The sequence below is a fragment of the Oncorhynchus nerka genome, linkage group LG9a, assembly GCF_034236695.1.
Source record: "Oncorhynchus nerka isolate Pitt River linkage group LG9a, Oner_Uvic_2.0, whole genome shotgun sequence".
In the NCBI taxonomy this organism is placed as follows: Eukaryota; Metazoa; Chordata; class Actinopteri; order Salmoniformes; family Salmonidae; genus Oncorhynchus; species Oncorhynchus nerka.
Window position 1 is genome coordinate 20,551,629 of NC_088404.1, and position 21,488 is coordinate 20,573,116.

At 41.2% G+C, this 21,488-nt stretch overlaps 1 protein-coding gene across 7 annotated transcripts in view; it reads left to right on the forward strand.

Moving 5' to 3' along the window:
- Positions 1 to 21,488, forward strand: part of LOC115115357 (liprin-beta-2-like) — a 110,226-nt gene that overhangs the window by 618 nt on the left and 88,120 nt on the right. For 5 of the 7 annotated variants that reach the window (XM_029643849.2, XM_065022395.1, XM_065022396.1 and 2 more), the window contains exon 2: positions 21,111 to 21,212. In XM_029643849.2, the coding sequence (XP_029499709.2) occupies positions 21,149 to 21,212 (64 nt within the window). In that variant the 5' untranslated portion in view covers positions 21,111 to 21,148. Of the gene's footprint in view, positions 1 to 13,811; positions 13,965 to 21,091; positions 21,213 to 21,488 lie in introns of all 7 variants that reach the window. The other 2 variants (XM_065022392.1, XM_065022393.1) reach the window with 2 other exon arrangements.

The window sequence follows — 21,488 nt, forward strand, 5'->3', positions numbered from 1 at the left end:
TGATGAAATGCAGTTTTGTTGTTTTCGGGGTAGGCTATAGTAGCCTATGATGTGTTAAATTATGTTGCAGCCTACTCACCCGAGTTTAATTGCAGACTATCAATTATGGACTGCATGACAAGCAGCTAAATATTTCTTGCTGTGTATGATATGGTAATTTGTAAGTATCAAGGCTGTAGTGCACCCAGCTGTGTGTGATATGGTCATTTGTAAGTATCAAGGCTGTAGTGCACCCAGCTGTGTGTGATATGGTAATTTGTAAGTATCAAGGCTGTAGTGGACCCAGCTGTGTGTGATATGGTCATTTGTAAGTATCAAGGCTGTAGTGGACCCAGCTGTGTGTGATATGGTCATTTGTAAGTATCAAGGCTGTAGTGCACCCAGCTGTGTGTGATATGGTAATTTGTAAGTATCAAGGCTGTAGTGCACCCAGCTGTGTGTGATATGGTAATTTGTAAGTATCAAGGCTGTAGTGCACCCAGCTGTGTGTGATATGGTAATTTGTAAGTATCAAGGCTGTAGTGCACCCAGCTGTGTGTGATATGGTAATTTGTAAGTATCAAGGCTGTAGTGCACCCAGCTGTGTGTGATATGGTAATTTGTAAGTATCAAGGCTGTAGTGCACCCAGCTGTGTGTGATATGGTAATTTGTAAGTATCAAGGCTGTAGTGCACCCAGCTGTGTGTGATATGGTAATTTGTAAGTATCAAGGCTGTAGTGCACCCAGCTGTGTGTGATATGGTAATTTGTAAGTATCAAGGCTGTAGTGCATCCAGCTGTGTATGATATGGTCATTTGTAAGTATCAAGGCTGTAGTGCACCCAGCTGTGTATGATATGGTCATTTGTAAGTATCAAGGCTGTAGTGCACCCAGCTGTGTATGATATGGTCATTTGTAAGTATCAAGGCTGTAGTGCACCCAGCTGTGTATGATATGGTCATTTGTAAGTATCAAGGCTGTAGTGCACCCAGCTGTGTATGATATGGTCATTTGTAAGTATCAAGGCTGTAGTGCACCCAGCTGTGTATGATATGGTCATTTGTAAGTATCAAGGCTGTAGTGCACCCAGCTGTGTATGATATGGTCATTTGTAAGTATCAAGGCTGTAGTGCACCCAGCTGTGTGTGCTTGCCATCAAACAGTGAAGATGATTCATAGACCAGAAATGCTTGAGTGTCTTGAATATGGACGAAGAGTTGGAGGGGACTTACACCCAGGATACAATGTATTCTGTTGCCATGCTCATCCGAAGTAGCCCAGGTCGCATTCATCTGAATAGAATTACCTTTGAACACCAGTGGTTCATTGGTCTCCAAATTATACTGAACAAGAATGTAAGTGCAACATGCAACAATTTCAAAGATTTTACTGTGTTACAGTTCATATAAGGAAATAAATAAATTGAAATAAATTCATTAGGCCCTAATCTATGGATTTCACATGAGTGGGAATACAGATATGCATCTGCTGATCACAGATATCTTAAAAAATCAAAAAGTAGGGGCGTGGTTCAGAACCAGTCAAATCAAATAAACTTTTATTTGTCACTTGCGCCGAAAACAACAGTAAAATGCTTACTTACAAGCCCTTAACCAACAATGCAGTTCAAGAATGAGTTTTAAAAATACATTAAAATAAAAAGTAACACAATAAAATAACAAGGCTGTATACAGGGAGTACCAGTACCAAGTCAATGTGTAAGGGGATACCTAATCAGTTGTACAACTGAATGCATTCAACTGAAAACTGTCTTCCGCATTTAACCCAACCCCTCTGAATTAGAGAGGTGTGGGGGGCCTGCTTAATCAACATCCACGTCATCGGCACCCAGGGAACAGTGGGTTAACTGCCTTGCTCAGGGGCAGAACGACAGATTTTTACCTTATCAGCTCTGGGATTTGATCTAGCAACCTTTCGGTTGATGGCACAATGCGTCCTACCTGCCAGGCTACCTGCCAGGTACAGGTTAGTTGAGGTCATTTGTACATGTAGGTATGGGTAAAGTGATTATGCATAGAAAATAAACAGTGAGTACCAGCAGTGTAAAAACAAATGAAGAGGGGAGGGGTGTCAATGGAAATAGTCTGGTTGGCCATTTGATGAATTGTTCAGCAGTCTTATGGCTTGAGGGTAGAAGCTGTTAAGGAGCCTTTTGGTCCTTGACTTGACGCTCCGGTACCGCTTGCCGTGCGGTAGCAGAGAGAACATTCTATGACTTGGGTGACTGGAGTCTTTGGGGCTTTCCTCTGACACCGCCTAGTATATAGGTCCTGGATTGGCAGGAAGCTTGGCCCCAGTGATGTACAGTTGAAGTCTGAAGTTTACATACACTTTAGTTGGAGTCATTAAAACTTGTTTTTCAACCACTCCGCAAATTTCTTATTGACAAACTATAGTTTTGGCAAGTCGGTTAAGACATCTATCACAATTCCAGTGGGTCAGAATTTTACATACACTAAGTTGACTGTGCCTTTAAACAGCTTGTAAAATTCCAGAAAATAATGTAATGGCTTTAGAAGCTTCTGATAGGCTAATTGACATCATTTGAATCAATTGGAGGTGTACCTGTGGATGTATTTCAAGGCCTACCTTCAAACTCAGTGCCTCTTGCTTGACATAATGGGAAAATCAAAAGAAATCAGCCAAGACCTCAGAAAAAAAAGTCATAGACCTCCACAAGTCTATTTCATCCTTGGGAGCAGTTTCCAAAGGCCTGAAGGTACCACGTTCATCTGTACAAACAGTAGTACGCAAGTATTAACAGCATGGGACCACGCAGTCGTCATACCGCTCAGGAATCAGACTTGTTCTGTCTCCTAGAGATGAACGTACTTTGGTGCAAAAAGTGCAAATCAATCCCAGAACAACAGCAAAGGACCTTGTGAAGATGCTGGAGGAAACAGGTACAAAATTATCTATATCCACAATAAAACGAGTCCTATATCAACATATCTTGAAAGGCCACTCAGCATGGAAAAAGCCACTGCTCAAAAACTGCCATAAAAAAGCCAGACTATGGTTTGCAGCTGCACATGGGGACAAAGATTGTACTTTTTGGAGAAATGTCCTCTGGTCTGATGAAACAAAGATAGAACTGTTTGGCCATAATGACCATCGTTATGTTTGGAGGAAAAGGGGGGAAGCATGGGGGTGGCAGCATCATGTTGTGGGGGTGGCAGCATCATGTTGTGAGGGTGCTTTGCTGCAGGAGGGACTGGTGCACTTCACAAAATAGATGACATCATGAGGAAAGAAAATTATGTGGATATATTGAAGCAACATCTCAAGACATCAGTTAGGAAGTTAAAGCTTGGTCGCAAATGGGTCTTCCAAATGGACAATGACACCAAGCATACTTCCAAAGTTGTGGCAAAATGGCTTAAGGACAACAAAGTCAAGGTATTGGAGTGGCCATCATAAAGCCCTGACCTCAATCCTATAGAAAATGTGTGGGCAGAACTGAAAAAGTGTGTGCAAACAAGGAGGCCTATAAACATGACTCAGTTACACCAGCTCTGTCAGGAGGAATGGGCCAAAATTTACCCAAGTCATTGTGGGAAGCTTGTGGAAGGCTATCCAAAATGTTTGACCCAAGTTAAACAATATAATGGCAATGCTACCAAATACTAATTGAGTGTATGTGAACTTCTGACGCACTGGGAATGTGATGAAAGAAATAATAGCTGAAATAATTCTCTCTTCTATTATTCTGACATTTCACATTTTTAAAATAAAGTGGTGATCCTAACTGACCTAAAACAGGGAATTGTAACTAGGATTAAATGTCAGGAATTGTGAAAAACTGAGTTTAAATGTATTTGGCTAAGGTGTATGTAAACTTCCGACTTCAACTGTACGTACGGTCACTGTGGGGACTGAGGTGGTGTACTCCTCAGTGCCATTGGATGAATCCCAGAACATATTCCAGTCTGTGCTAGCAAAACAGTCCTGTAGCGTAGCATCCGCGTCATCTGACCATTTCCGTATTGAGCGAGTCACTGGTACTTCCTGTTTTAGTTTTTGCTTGTAAGCAACAATCAGGAGGATAGAATTATAGTCAGATTTGCCAAATGGAGGGCGAGGGAGAGATTTCTATGCGTCTCTATGTGTAGAGTAAAGGTGGTCTAGAGTTGTTTTGTTCTCTGGCTGCGTATGTTACATGCTGGTAGAAATTAGGTAAAACTGATTTAAGTCTGCCTGCATTAAAGTCCCCAGCCACTAGGAGTGCCGCTTCTGGATGAGCATTTTCTTGTTTGCTTATGGCCTTATAGAGTTGGTTGAGTGCGATCTTAGTGCCAGCATCGGTTTGTGTTGGTAAGTAGACGGCTTCGAATAATACAGATGAGAACACTCTCGGTAGATAGTGTTGGCTACAGCGTATCATGAGGTACTCTACCTCAGGCGAGCAATACCTAGAGACTTCTTTAATATTAGACGTTGCGTATCAGCTGTTATTGACAAATAGACACACAACCCTGCCCATCATCTTACTAGACATAGCTTCTCTGTCCTGCCGATGCACGGAAAACCCAGCCAGCTCTATATTATCCATGTCGTCGTTCAGCCATGATTCAGTGAAACATAAGATATTACAGGTTTTAATGTCCCGTTGGTAGGATAGTCTTAATCGTATTCCATTTTATTTCCCATTGATTGCACGTTGGCCAATAGTAAGGATGGTAGTGTAGATTTACTGACTTGCCTTCTCTGAATTTGGGACTGGTCTCGGAAAGTAGTATATCCTTCGGGTCAGACTCATTAAAGAAGAAATCTTTGTCCAGTTCGAGGTGCGTAATCGCTGTTCTGATATCCAGAAGCTCTTTTCGGTCATAAGAGACGGTAGCAGCAACATTATGTACAAAATAAGTACAAAAATAAGTTACAAACAATGTGAAAAAAATAAAAAATAGCAAAGTTGGTTAGGAGCTCGTAAAATGGTAGACCACTGCGACACTCGGCAGGCCCCTCATTCTTAATCTATTCAAGATACACTTGATTCATCAATAACTTATTTGAAAAAAAAGCCAACTCCTGGCTTACAGGCCACATCAAGCCTGCAAGTCACATTATGCTGGCTTGCAAAGTTGCTTAATCAGTGTTATTCTGTGAGTTGAATGGACTTCAAAAGGACAAGAATTTAAGCTAATGTGTTCAAGTTTGTTTACTCAACAAACTCTGCTTGAAGTGAGGTGAATTTGAAAAAGCTTGTTAAGTAATATTACAAATGAATGTTTGCTCAAAACCACTCAAAACAACCCCCATCATTATCATATTTCCCAGCATGCTCTATTGCAGGATGATTTTCAGAATTGTTTGCTTAAATACCTGTGTTCTTGCTTGTACATTGATTGGATTATTAATCTTATGCTACACAAACATAAATAACATACATTTTTCTAAACTAATCCAATTTTTTTGTATTTGGACTTTTTGCACTTGTTACTGAGATAGCTGTTCCAGTTTATATGATTTAAGTAGTCTCAATTTTCTGACAGTCCTTCTCCTTGTAGGTTGTGGGTGATTAAAGGTTCCAATTGTTGCATATCCTCACTCTGGCTGGATTCCAATAAGAATTACATATCACTTTGCAAGCCAGCATAATGTGACTTGCAGGCTTGATGTGGCCTGTAAGCCAGGAGTTTCAGACCACTGTGTTAGGGTGTAACTAGGCCCTCAAAGAAAGGCCTTATGATTTATGTAATGTATTGTCATAAAGATGTACATTATACACTAAGATATATGCAAATAAGGTAGAATACATTCTCAAGTTGAATTGTATGTTCACTTAACCATCAATTCAAAGTTGAGTGAACATACAATTCAATTGACAATGTATGTTGATTCAGCTACAGTATATGCCCAAATGTTGAGTAAACTCACCAGCCTGTTGCAGCTGGTTGCCTTACAATTGAACATTTCATTATTATTATTATAATTATTATTTTTCTATTTGGAGTTTAAATTAATGTGAGGAAATACTAGTTATTTCAAACATACAAAGAATATTCAAAGCAGAGTTTGCATGTATAGTATAAGCTTATATCCTGCACTAAGTCACAGAATGAGGAAGAAAAGACAACCATAGTAGCAGATCAGGGCATTATACTCTGAGGATCAAACAGAATTATTCTGTCAACTCACACGGCTATGGCATTGTGAGTCGTCTACAGGAGGTAATCCTCAGTCAGATACTGGATGTCAGAGAGCGGAGAAAGCTTACTACTCGCAGGAGGGCTTGAGAAATCACAGGGAAGATCATTTCTTGTGTTGATTTTAGAGCCTGACCGATATGTTTTTTGGGGTCCGGTACCGGTACCGAAGATAAAGAAACAGACAAGCTAGTGAAAGGGATCTGCTGTGTTATTACATAGAAAAAAACACACTTAAAGCGGCAATCAACAGTTGAAACGATAACAAAGCACTGATTTGCTACAAAGCTGAGGGATGGGACTTAAGAAATGGAACCACTCAAATTCATAGACAGAGCTATGGATGCAAGAACTGATCATCCTTGACATCACAATTTAGTTCTAACCATGTTTTGAGGCTATACCGTGTTTGTTTGCATTTACTTTGTTCACAGTACAGTAAAACAAGTTTATATTGTGTGTTCTGATGCGGTACGACAGTTGAATTAAGCTCATGAGGCAGTTATTTTTTAAGAATCAAATCAGTACATATCATTAATTTATAAGTCCTAAAATGTATGTAGCTACTGCAGATTGCCCATTTAATATACTGTATGTGTAGAAATTCAAGACAACACATTGGCAGTCCCACAGCTCCAGAGTGTAAATTCCTCTTGGTAATGGGCTGTGCTCTGAGGATCATGTGCTCAGACAAATGGATAAGGCCCATTATTTGTCCTGGCCTCTGTTTTATGCCACTCCCCAGACCCATGTGAAACAGTATGCGATTGTATGCCTTTGAGATGACATACCCTCCCAGGACTCAGGCCAAATGCATAAACAGATATTGCAATTGTTTAGCAACTTCAGTTTAGCGACTTCATGGTGACCGTAAATGCTATTTTATTTCTGCAGGATTTTATGTTTGCATGGCATTTGGACTGATATGCATTGCCTGGATATGTTCTGTATGGAAATCATTGAACATCCATGCTTTAGTTACAAGTAAACCAAAGTCGTATGCTGAAATGTCTAATCTTTTTAATAACAAACATATTAAGTTATTGATTCTGGGGTCCACCAGTGACATTCTTCAACCTGTGTGCTTCCCCGCTAACTGTGATGAGAGTTCATCAGACAAAGGTGAGCGACCTCTACCAGGCCAGGACTTTTACTTTCTCCCTGCTTGACAAAATATTTAAAGCTCCATGGTAAACAGGCAGCCCAGAGTTCGCCGGAAGCCAAAAAGAGAGGTTGAAGTGAACATTGTTTTAATCTGACAAAGTTATATGACCATCGCCTGTCAAGGCAAATCAAGCTAAAGCTTTCAGCAGAGCAGGGAAGTGTTGAGTGGTGAGTGATTGCGGGAGGGAAACAATACTGTGGGACATAGTTTGATGGTTTTTTCATGCAGCTTTGTTGTTTTCCAGTTACAGTTGGAGTTCTTTAGCTAGGAATATGATCCCTAAAACAACTAGCTCCCCTCCCAGCTCAGATGGGGGTTCTGCCTGAACGATGACGTGTTACAACATTTTTTATTTGATTTTATAAAATTGTATTTCACCTTTATTTAACCAGGTAGGCTAGTTGAGAACAAGTTTTCATTTACAATTGCGACCTGGCCAAGATAAAGCAAAGCAGTTCGACACATACAACAACACAGAGTTACACATGGAATAAACAAACATACAGTCAATAATACAGTAGGGGAAAAAGTATATATACAGTGTGTGCAAATGAGATAAGATAAGCGAGGTAAGGCAATAAAATAGACCATAGTGGCGAGGTAATTACGATATAGCAATTAAACACTGGAGTGAGATGTGCAGAAGATGAATGTGCAAGTAGAGATACTGGGGTGCAAAGGAGCAAAATAAATACAATATGGGGATGAGGTAGTTGGATCGGCTATTTACAGATGGGCTATGTTCCACTGCAATGATCTGCGAGCTGCTCTGACAGCTGTTGCTTGAAGTTAGTGAGGGAGATAAATCAAATGTACTTATATAGCCTCCTTAGATCAGCTGATATCTCAAAGTGCTGTACAGAAACCCGGCCTAAATCCCCAAGCAGCAAGCGATGCAGGTGTAGAAGCACAGTGGCTAGGGAAAACTCCCTAGAAAGGCCAAAAAGGAAAAAACCTAGAGAGGAACCAGGCTATGAGGGGTGGCCAGTCCTTTTCCGGCTGTGCCGGGTGGAGATTATAACAGAACATGGCCAAGATGTTCAAATGTTCATAAATTACCAGCATGGTCAAATAATAATAATCACAGTAGTTGTCGAGGGTGCAACAGGTCAGCATCTCAGGAGTAAATGTCAGTTGGCTTTTCATAGCCGATCATTGAGAGTATCTCTACCGCTCCTGCTGTCTCTAGAGAGTTGAAAGTAGCAGGTTTGGGACAGGTTGCACATCCGGCAAACAGGTCAGGGTTCCATAGCCGCAGGCAGAACAGTTGAAACTGGAGCAGCAGCACGGCCAGGTGGACTGGGGACAGCAAGGAGTCATCATGCCAGGTAGTCCTAAGGCATGGTCCTAGGGCTCAGGTCCTCCGACAGAGAAAAAGAAAGAATGAGAGAATTAGAGAGAGCATACTTAAATTCACAGAGGACACCTGATAAGACAGGAGAAATACTCCAGATATAACAGACTGACCCTAGCCCCCCGACACAAACAACTGCAGCATAAATACTGGGGGCTGAGACAGGAGGAGTCAGGAGACACTGTGACCCCATCCGATGATACCCCCGGACAGGGCCAAACAGGCTGGATATAACCCCACCCACTTTGCCAAAGCACAGCCCTCACACCACTAGAGGGATATGCCAAACCAGACAGGAAGACCACGTCAGTGACTCAACCCACTCAAGTGACGCACCAGCGACTCAGCCCTTGTAATAGGGTTAGAGGCAGAGAATCCCAGTGGAGAGAGGGGAACCGGCCAGGCAGAGACAGCGAGGGCAGTTCGTTGCTCCAGTGCATTTTCCGTTCAACTTCACACTCCTGGGCCAGACTACACTCAATCATATGACCTACTGAAGAGATGAGTCTTCAATAAAGACTTAAAGGTTGAGACTGAGTCTCCGTCTCTCATGTGGATAGGCAGACCATTCCATAAAAATGGAGCTCTATCGGAGAAAGCCCTGCCTCCAGCTGTTTGCTTAGAAATTCTAGGGACAATTAGGAGGACTGTGTCTTGTGACCGTAGCATACGTGTAGGTATGTACAGCAGGACCAAATCGGAAAGATAGGTAGGAGCAAGCCCGTGTGAAGCTTTGTAGGTTAGCAGTAAAACCTTTAAATCAGCCCTTGCCTTAACAGGAAGTGTAGGGAGGCTAACACAGGAGTAATATGATCAAATTTTGTGGTTCTAGTCAGGATTCTAGCAGCCATATTTAGCACTAACTGAAGTTTATTTAGTGGTTTATCCGGGTAGCCGGAAAGTAGAGCATTGCAGTAGTTTAACCTAGAAGTAACAAAAGCAGGGATACATTTTTCTGCATCATTTCTGGACAGAAAAGTTCAGATTTTTGCAATGTTACGTAGATGGAAAAAAGCTGTCCTTGAAACAGTCTTGATATGTTCGTCAAAAGAGAAATCAGGGTCCAGAGTAATGCTGAGGTCCTTCACAGTTTTATTTGAGACGACTGTACAACCATCAAGATTAATTTTCAGATTCAACAGAAGTTCTCTTTGTTTCTTGGGACCTAGAACAAGCATCTCTGTTTTGTCCGAGTTTAAAAGTAGAATGTTTGCAGCCATCCACTTCTTATGTCTGAAACACAGGCTTCCAGCGAGGGCAATTTTGGGGCTTCACCATGTTTCATTGAAATGTACAGCTGTGTGTCATCCGCATAGCAGTGAAAGTTAACATTATGTTTGCGAATTACATCCCCAAGAGGTAAAATATATAGTGAAAACAATAGTGGTCCTAAAACAGAGCCTTGAGAAACACCGAAATTTACAGCTAATTTGTCAGAGGGCAAACCATGCACAGACACAAACTGATATCTTTCCGACAGATAAGCTCTAAACCAGGCCAGAACTTGTCCGTGTAGACCAATTTCGGTTTCCAATCTCTCCAAAAGAATGTGGTGATAGATGGTATCAAAAGCAGCACTAAGGTCTAGGAGCATGAGGACAGATGCAGATCCTCGGTCTGACGCCATTAAAAGGTCATTTACCACCTTCACAAGTGCAGTCTCAGTGCCATGATGGGGTCTAAAACCAGAGTGAAGCATTTCGTATACATTGTTTGTCTTCAGGAAGTCAGTGAGTTGCTGCGCAACAGCTTTTTTTTTTTTACCTCTTGCCTCTACTTGGGACGCTTGCGTCCCAACTAGAGCTCTGGAAATGCAAATGCGCTACGCTAAATGCTAATAGTATTAATTAAAACTCAAAAGTTCATTAAAATACACATGCAGGGTATCAAATTAAAGCTACACTCGTTGTGAATCCAGGCAACAAGTCAGATTTTTAAAATGCTTTTCGGCGACAGCATGAGAAGCTATTATCTGATAGCATGCACCAATACACTACAACAGAAAAGCACAGCAGGGGACGTAAACAAAATAATTAGCATTTCGGCGTTACACAAACCGCACAATAAAATAGAAAACAGTCATTACCTTTCACCATCTTCTTTGTTGGCACTCCTAGATGTCCCATAAACACTATTGGGTCTTTATTTCGATTAAATCGGGCCATATAAAGCCAAGATATCGTTATTATGTAGACTGTGTGATAAACGAAAAAAAACAGCGATTTCACAACGTAACGTCATTTTTTAAAATTCAAAAAAGTAGACGATAAACTTTCACAAAACACTTCGAAATACGTTTGTAATGCTACTTTAGGTATTAGTAAACGTTAATAAGCGATAAAAATCATCCATAGGCGATGTAGAAATCATTAGCTGTCGTCTTGGAAAAAATTTCAGGAGAGAGCTCTTCCGGAATGATCTGGGCGGAGACCGGAGGTAAGTCGTGCCCCTCTTTCGGTTCAACCAAGAATCAAAGATGATTCAATTCACAAGACTCTAGACAACATGGGGATGCTGTGGGAGTTGAATGCTCGGTCTTATCTAATTCGGCTCACTGTTAACAATTGCTGGAAGTGGCGCAAGGATATTTATTTCCATTTTCTGTGATCAGGTTTTCCTGCGCTTTCCGATGTAACACACGTTATGTAATAGCCACAGTCGTGATTTAACCAGTTTTAAAAACGTCCGAGGGTTTCCTATCCACACATTCTAACCATATGAACGTACTATATTCCTGGCATGAGTAGCAGGGCGCTGAAATGTTGCGCGATTTTTAACAAAATGTTCAAAAAAGTAGAGGGTCGACTGAAGAGGTTAATTGAGAGGAATGGGAGATTCGATATAGGCTGATAGTTTTTTATATTTTCTGGGTCAAGGTTTGGCTTTTTCAAGAGAGGCTTTATTACTGCCACTTTTAGTGAGTTTGGTACACATCCGGTGGATAGAGATAAGAGTCTCCAGCTTCAGCGATTTTTGCAGTTCGTTCCAATCATTGGCAGCAGAGAACTGTAAGGAAAGGCGGCCAAAGTAGGAATTGGCTTTGGGGGTGACCAGTGAAATATACCTGCTGGAGCGCGTGCTGCGGTTGTTGCTGCTATGGTGACCAGTGAACTGAGATAAGGTGGGCTTTTACCTAGCAAAGACTTAGTTCTGTGTTTGTCTTGGCCCATTTACCTATGTCAAGAATTTAGAGTCTCTATCTCACTAGATGGTTCTTCTACAGAGATTAGAGGATGATGGATGGAATGTTATTAATATTTGTAATCATTTCATAATTAAGAAAAAATCTCCCCAATTTCATGGTATACAATTGGTAGTTACAGTCTTGTCCCATTGCTGCAACTCCTGTACGGACTTGGGAGAGGTGAAGGTCGAGAGCCGTGCATCCTCTGAAACACATCCCACACTGCTTCTTGACACAACACCCGCCAGCCACACCACTGTGTATGAGGAAACACTGTACACCTGAGTACTGTGTCAGCTTGCACTGTGCCTGGCCCGCCACAGGAGCCACTAGTGCACGATGGGACAAGAACATCCTTGCCGGCCAAACCCTCCTATAACCCAGACGATGCTGAGCTGATTATGCCCGCTGCAGTAAAAGGTAACTGAGGTGAAACATGTGCTTAGTGTTAGAGGATGATGAGACCCTACCATGTTGTAAGAAATAGGCCAACAGAACCAGGTAAAAGGATTGGTAGATTTTTTTGAACAAACAAGGTATGATGGATTTGGTGAGCCCACTAAGCCAAGCGAGGGGAAGGTCATGTTGTAGACCGTGAGGTGACACCTGATTGGGCTTCCTGGCCTTTTGTCTGATGTTTGTGACATATTAGAGTGCACCTGCTCGTGGATGACATTTCTCTGCTCCTGCAACCTGCACTCCCCCGCGTCACAGCTGCCAGGTGAGTGGAGCGATGATCGGCCCGGTGAGCTGGCAGAAAGTCAACCGGGTCCTGGTCATCTGTCCTGTCCTAACCTCACTCCAGAGCCCCGGTATGGAAGACTCAGTGAAGATGAGTAATAACAGCTGACAGCTACTGATATGACTTTGTACTTGTCTTCCATGGAATACTTTGTACTTGACTTCCATGGAATACTTTGTACTTGTCTTCCATGGAATACTTTGTACTTGTCTTCCATGGAATACTTTGTACTTGTCTTCCATGGAATACTTTGTACTTGTCTTCCATGGAATACTTTGTACTTGTCTTCCATGGAATACTTTGTACTTGTCTTCCATGGAATACTTTGTACTTGTCTTCCATGGAATACTTTGTACTTGTCTTCCATGGAATACTTTGTACTTGTCTTCCATGGAATACTTTGTACTTGACTTCCATGGAATACTTTGTACTTGACTTCCATGGAATACTTTGTACTTGTCTTCCATGGAATACTTTGTACTTGACTTCCATGGAATACTTTGTACTTGTCTTCCATGGAATACTTTGTACTTGTCTTCCATGGAATACTTTGTACTTGTCTTCCATGGAATACTTTGTACTTGTCTTCCATGGAATACTTTGTACTTGACTTCCATGGAATACTTTGTACTTGACTTCCATGGAATACTTTGTACTTGTCTTCCATGGAATACTTTGTACTTGTCTTCCATGGAATACCCTCCATACCAATGCAAGTGTAGACTGTTGAAGATTGTTTGATTCCTTACTTATACAGTACTATGCATACATGCACAAATAAAATGAGTATGAAAGTGAAGTATCTCACTCCAACAATGGCCCCACATTGGATGGGCTGATTTCATCTGTCAGTCCTGTGGTCTGAGCACATGTTGCCCACTGGTTATGAAACATGCTTTGCATAGTGTGACTGTAATGTTATCCTGTCATTTGAGCTGGGTTTGTTCTGGTTGAGCTGGCTTGTGGGTTAAGATGTTGACACCATGTAACCTTACTATGTTCTGTGCATCAGGAGTCATGTACTGCATATAGTGTAGGAGTCTGGTCTACCAGCCATTTTGAATGAGCTGCTGTTGATTTATTTGTGGTTACAACACGGTTCCAAGGCAGAAGCACAGCACACACAAACTCTGGCAATGCTATGTGTTAGGCCCCCTGCCAACACTGTTACAATGAAGCCTTGTCTATTATGCAACAGATCACCTTTCTCACACAGGTCCCCAGTGCCACAGACACGAGTTGAGTCCACTTCTGTTTAGATGGCTACCTCTCAAGCGCCCAGCTGAAATGGAAGGCTGTATGAACTGAAGGCCTGCAGGCAGCTAGTCCCCTCCGATGTGTCATCTTGTCAACTAGCACATGAACACATGTAAGTGGCAGAATGAGGCCCTGATAGGATGTTAGAGCTGTCAGTGGGGCTATGGCTTTGATGCTTATACTGTATATTAAGCCGTGTTGACACGCTGGTTCTATTGGTCTGCCCACTACTGCTGACACTGGCCTTTGTGCATGCTGGTCTCACTGCCTGAGAGTTAACTACTGTACAGTTCTACATGTCTAAATAATGGTGTGGAAAATGATGTGCATCCCTTTGACTTTGCTAGCCTCTAGCTACATGTTGGCACAATGTTGGTAAGAGAGATTTGGATTTAAAAAACGTCAGTTTCAAACACATGAAAAATATGTTTTTTTGTTGTTGAAGAAATAGGATGTGTAGTGTGATCGTAAAGTAAATGTCAACCTTATCTGCAGGCAATTGTAAGCAAACCCTGTGTTTACATTTTTTTCCTGCTTCCCTGAGCTAATAAAACCTCAAACGTAAAAACTGAAACGTGCATGTTTACACTAGTCTACACATTCTCTCCCAGGGTCTCTTAAATGTATGGTAATAATGTGGTAGTGCTTATGACTACTGTGTTTTCTTGACTTGTATTTTATAATGTTGGAATCCTTCATCAGCCATTGAAAGGAGCAATGCAGTTGTGAGATGTTGCGATCTCATATTTGCTTGACATGCTCTCAGTCACTTGATTGCTGACATGAGTATGACAGGACCATGTAACATCCACTGCCAGAGCGATTACACTCGGGCCGCCTGATGTTGACATTTTGGAGAGCTAATGAAGCTTCACCAGCGAGGGGAGGTGGATGGGCTCAATATAGGGCTGACTAAGTAAAGCAAACCAAACCCAAGGTTACAATAGAGTTCCCCACGTCAACTGACGGATTAGTTATTGTTTGATGAATAGCCAGACTACCATAAGTATAGTTTCTGTAGGATGCTATTAGAGAGATTTGATCGTTAAATACTCATGGCTTGGAATAAATCTGCTGAGGTATATTAAGCAGATGCATGTTTCTGTTGATGTGCAAAGTCCCACATAGCAGGTCTTTTCTGCTTTCTTTCAATTTGTGATGTGTGAATTGTTAGCATTGCATAATGTGTGAATTGTTAGCATTGCATAATGTGTGAATTGTTAGCATTGCATAATGTGTGAATTGTTAGCTTTGCATAATGTGTGAATTGTTAGCTTTGCATACTGTGTGAATTGTTAGCTTTGCATACTGTGTGAATTGTTAGCTTTGCATAATGTTCGAATTGTTAGATTTGCATACTGTGTGAATTGTTAGCATTGCATACTGTGTGAATTGTTAGCATTGCATAATGTGTGAATTGTTAGCATTGCATACTGTGTGAATTGTTAGCTTTGCATACTGTGTGAATTGTCAGATTTGCATACTGTGTGAATTGTCAGCATTTCATAATGTGTGAATTGTCAGATTTGCATACTGTGTGAATTGTCAGATTTGCATACTGTGTGAATTGTCAGCATTTCATAATGTGTGAATTGTCAGATTTGCATACTGTGTGAATTGTCAGATTTGCATACTGTGTGAATTGTCAGATTTGCATACTGTGTGAATTGTCAGATTTGCATACTGTGTGAATTGTCAGATTTGCATACTGTGTGAATTGTCAGCATTTCATAATGTGTGAATTGTCAGATTTGCATACTGTGTGAATTGTCAGATTTGCATACTGTGTGAATTGTCAGCATTTCATAATGTGTGAATTGTCAGATTTGCATACTGTGTGAATTGTCAGATTTGCATACTGTGTGAATTGTCAGATTTGCATACTGTGTGAATTGTCAGATTTGCATACTGTGTGAATTGTCAGATTTGCATACTGTGTGAATTGTCAGATTTGCATACTGTGTGAATTGTCAGATTTGCATACTGTGTGAATTGTCAGATTTGCATACTGAGTGAATTGTCAGATTTGCATACTGTGTGAATTGTCAGCATTTCATAATGTGTGAATTGTCAGCATTTCATACTGTGTGAATTGTCAGATTTGCATACTGTGTGAATTGTCAGATTTGCATACTGTGTGAATTGTCAGATTTGCATACTGTGTGAATTGTCAGATTTGCATACTGTGTGAATTGTCAGATTTGCATACTGTGTGAATTGTCAGATTTGCATACTGTGTGAATTGTCAGATTTGCATACTGTGTGAATTGTCAGCATTTCATAATGTGTGAATTGTCAGCTTTGCATAATGTGTGAATTGTTAGCTTTGCATAATGTGTGAGGACTTTTCTTTTTTTTTTATTCCATGAAAATGTAACTAATATTCTAGATTCACACATTTTAAAGGGTGGCGATTACTTAATTGCCTGTAAGCATTAGTTAGCATGCGAGTGTCTATTTGAGTAAAGGTCAGAGTAGGGAAAATCCCCATCCATAAGTGTGGTCATCTTCTGCTAATCTCTTCTGCCTTCGTGGTCGAAATTCTTGGGTATTTCCTGCTCAACCCCTTATATTTGCGATTGTGACATCCAGACCTCCGGAGCTTTCTCACTCTCTCTCTGGGCTTCAGCAGCAGTTGGCTCTGCTTGTCCAAACAGGCCAGAGTCAATGAGGGAAAACAGTAAACTCACACCCCTCTGTGCTTCACCCCACTTCACATGCTCTGGCATTTCTGTTCACATTACCCACAAGACTAATTGTTGAAAGCAGTAGGACCACTTCTTTGGCCCCGCCATTAGTGTCAGAAGACCTGAGAGTTACTCCAACAGATAAAGGTGGAATTTCTGTCTTCCTCTGGTAACTAGTGATAAACACTAGATTTTCAGGTATGTGAATTAAGCAGAAAAGTTTCACCCCCAAAACTGTAAGGCCTTGATGGCCTCCTCAAACAAACAATCAGGAATCATGTTGAAATGGCACTTCCTTCATTTGAACCTTGTGGCCATTTGACTTACACACAAGCCATCCTTTGGTCTGGTGGATGTGGGACTTTTCTGGTCCCTGTGAAAGAATGGGACACCGCTGATGTCTGTACTGTAACTCTACCCAGCAGCGCTCAGTGTGTCTGTCTTCAGCAGAGCATGAGGACTGCAGGCCGGGACAACCTGGACAAAAACAGGAACTTGATCTTCCTCCCAGTGTTACTACTGTGCCTGTCTGGCTCAAAAAAAGCTCACCATTCATTATTCTATGTCCTAACTGCAAGGGACCACAGATATCATACCTTCTGATAAAAAAAAGTATTTATCATCTACACAACACGAAAGATTGTTCGTCCAGAAATGTATTTCCATAGAAATTATCTTTATTACATCAATTTTGATCCTGCAGACTTATATCAAAGACTCAGACAATGGTCTTGAGTGGGCATTGAGCTCATCTGCTCATACAAGTATTTGTATTTTCTCAGTTGGACTTTGTATAGAGGTGGAAACTTTCTTGTTAATCATTAGGCCTGCATTCCATTGACATCTGTACTGCATGTAGCAGGTGAACAGCATTTTAATGCATTAAAACACCTCCTTACATTTTTATACTGATATACTGAATGAACAAACTTCATTATCACTGTGTTAATACACTTATTAATGATCTTACAGGCATCATATGTTGCTGTTGTAATCTCCCAGAGACTTTTGAATGGCAGCAGTACATTAGACAACACATGGTGATGATAGCGCTGGCTGAGATAGAGCATCCCTCCAGTCCCAAGTGCTCAGCCAGAATCAGCTATTTCCTGGCCAGCGTGAAGGAATGCCTCAGGTCCACACTCTAATTACAACAGCATTGAGTCCCTTGCAGGGGACAGATAGAGGGCCATGAGGATCTGACCAGTATTAAACACTGCGGCGAATCTACTTTTTATAGTCCTTTCACAGGACTGGAGGGAAATGAACTGTAAATAATCTGTCATGCATTTTTTCAGGATTATAAAGTAAAGGCTTGGAAATTGCAAAGCACTGTTTAGAAGTTCAGACCTTCTCCCTTATAGGAATGTTTAGAATCATTTAGGCCCTTAGAGGCAAGTTACTGTCTCTCCCTTTTTAAGCAGGTCCCATGCAGTGCTTATCAAAGTTCTCCAAATGGATAATGTGCAGAAACCAGATACAGAGCTGGATATCTGTAATGTACTTAGGACACTGTTCGGCATGTGATGTTTTCAGATGTCACTAATCATTTTACTGATAGCAGCAGAAGCACTCGGCTGCTTGGTGATTCTCCAAACTGTGGGTGGCTCAGAAATGCACTTATGAAAGTCACTGAACGAGCAGCAGGACAGAATAGGGCTGCAATGACCTAGCAGACACAGCGGTTTGGCACTGTACGGACTATACACAAGTGCAGTGGATTTGTATATTTATTTGTACAGACCAAGAACATCTTAAGATTTGAGAACGTTATCGAGTTACAGTTCACAAGTTTCTAAAGACAGTGGCGAGGGATGATTCAATCTTCATATCGTATTCTTGTAAATATTTTTTGTTGCCTAGATTTTATAATTTCAACAGCATAACACAGATATGATTCTATTTAGGCTACAGATGTTACTTGTTAAGGTAATATATGATTATCCAAACCAGCTCGGATTCAGTTTGTTTATGGGGTTTGTGCTTCAGGATAGGAGAGGTTTGTTGTTTTAACCTTCAGAGTTTTTTGGCACACCACATAAATGCCCGGCAGCTCAATTTGGCTCAGCACGGAACTTCCAGGTTATGTAGCATTTGCTGTGGTCTGTGGAGTAGTTTAAAAGTCCTTTATGTCTTTTCCAGACAGCAACACATTCTAAACCTGCTGTTTTCTGCATTGTGAAAGTTGGCTATAGCTGAAATGTTGAGTTTTTGACAGAAATTTGCTTTGACGGCACCGGGCTAGATTTCACTCTCTGTCGAGTCCATGGCTTATCCAGCGAGGAGCAGGCCCAGGTGTTTGAATTGAAAATACACCTTGAGGCGGAGAAAGGTGCTGACCCGTAGAACATTATTGTGAGAGACTGCTAGACTGCACTGTCAGGGGCAGAGGATGAAATGGGAAGACAAAGGGACATCCTGAGCACTGCTAGACTGCACTGTCAGGGGCAGAGGATGAAATGGGAAGACAAAGGGACATCCTGAGCACTGCTAGGTAATGTTATCCTCTTCAAACAGGCTCAGCCTACTCCTCTTTTCTGTGCTAAGAATGCCTGTGATAGCTGACTAGTGACACTGGGGCCAAACTAAATAGAAGGCTTTATGTGCTGTAAGGTTATTGATGTGTCTGTTTGCTTGGCTATATATTAGTCATATTTGTGTCTGCAAAGTACCACCTCAATGCTTTGCACAGCAAGAAAGCTTTAAAATCGGGCAGAAAATGTAGTTCTTATAACAAACTGCTGTCATGACAGGTTGTTCAGATGCAGAATCTTAATTTGACCAGTTTCTCACAGAAGGAAAATAGTCCTTCAGCAACAGGGAATGTGAATTATTGTGTGTATTATTTATAATGGGCATTTTTGTAGGGGTTGATATATTTTCTGTTAGGTTAAATCAATTCTGAAATGTTAAAATGGAAATTACAAACTTTAGAAGCCTTTTTAATTAAACCTCAAATACGCTACATGTTTGCATTTCAGCTATGCAGGACATTTCCTGCAACAACAGGGTGATCAAGTTTGTTTTGCTGGCAGTTGTTTTGTTACTGGGAAACTGTGAGAATAAGGCGTGTCTGTTTCTACATAAACTATGAATAATAATGATAAATAAGTAGTAGGTAGTTTCACTATGATTTTGAATGTCTGGATGTTATAGGTTTATTACAGATAGCATATCTTATATTCTAATATCATAATGAAGCTCTCATTTGTTTGCCACTTCACTGTTCTTTTGTTACAGTTTGTTCTAATGGACTTGATACACTCCAACAATAGTATCCTAATGCAGGGCAATAGCTCTACCAAGGTTGTGTCTTCAAGCTACATTAGATTGTACAGAAGCAGACAGTAGACTGTATTATTCTCTTTGGCATGTCCATTAGTGCACTGCAGTACCCTGATCTCTTCATGGCCTTTAACTGCAGGCTTTAATTGGGTTTGTATGATCAGGCCAGTTATTAGAATAGCCGTGTCTGCTGCCCACTGTGCTGCTGTTACACAGAGGAGCTGTCAGTACTACAGAGGCTCTGAATGAATGGAGTCATCACCCTCAGCCGTGTCCAGCTGAATCTGAACAGCCACATAATTAACACTGTTGACGCCTGCCTCCTTTCAAAGCACTGCCTGCCTGTCCCTGCCTGCCATTCCAGCGTCTACAGTTGCCTTTTGTCACAGAGGCCTGTCGCTATGTCCTCAACGCATCACAGTCAATGGTCACATCTAATTATTTTTCCAGAGAAGATTACTTGAATAGCTATGTTTCCATTATGGCATATGATAGATAGTACAGAGTTAGTTGGTGGGAATGAAAGAGTTAAGCAGTCAAAGTTCAAGATGCTGGTATTGTCTTTGATCTTTGGAACTCATCATAGGTTGATGTGTGAGACAGATTTATTTCTTGGCACAGCAATCAATTTATCCGTCACGCTTCACTCTGATCCCTTTTGAGCCGTAATGAAAACAGACCTGGGTCCTTGTGAATGTCTCCCAACTCAGTGACGGTTGAGTGGAATGGAGATATACCCCAACGCCACCAACCATCAGCTCGATCAACAGCTGAAAGAACGAAGACATTCACAGTGTGTTTAGATCCCGTAACCTGGGGGGGTTAGGCAAGGGACGGGCTGTTCTCTCTGTTTAAGAGGGTAGATGCTGATGGTTGTAAGGCAGGATGACAGAGGGAGGAGACCCTGCTGGGTGGTTTGGAGGCCTCATTAGAACAGGGGTCTGCTGTACAGAGCCATGCTCTGTCCTATTGATAGGGATGACCCAGAGAATATACCAGTAGTCTCTGTACCAGGCCTAGCCAATGGGATCATATTGCATTGTATGCCTAGGAACCAGCACGTTACAAGGACATACTGTATCTGATACCGTTTCAATAGAGAATATATCACAGCAGTACAATTGATCCTCAGTTCTCCGTTCAGGTGTTTATTTATACGTGGCTAATTTGTACCATATGACATATTTTCTAATTAATGTTGACTGTACAAAGTTTTCAATGCTAAATTATATTATATTTAGAATTCCTCTTTCTTAAAATGTAACAGTGTTTATATTTCCCTCCAGGACACTAAGCATAGAGGCTGATGCAGTAGTCTGTCGCCATGGCCTCAGATGCAAGTCACATGTTGGAGGCGGCCTTGGAGCAAATGGATGACATCATCGCAGGTAAAAGTGATTAATTGTATCTTCCTACTACATCTAATACATTCTCCCACAGTTTACTATGGTTTTTTGATTCACCATTGAAAAGATCTGTGTATTTTCACACGACTCTGACGTCAATTTGGAATATAAAACAAACTTGAGAAACTAGTTCACTTCTTTTGAAAGAAAGGTCCTTGCCTCATTATACTGTCTTTGTACACAGTGATTGGTTCAGGTGACATACCTTATATCAAACCGGTTTAACTGCTGGCGTGTGTGGGCTTGAAACACACCATG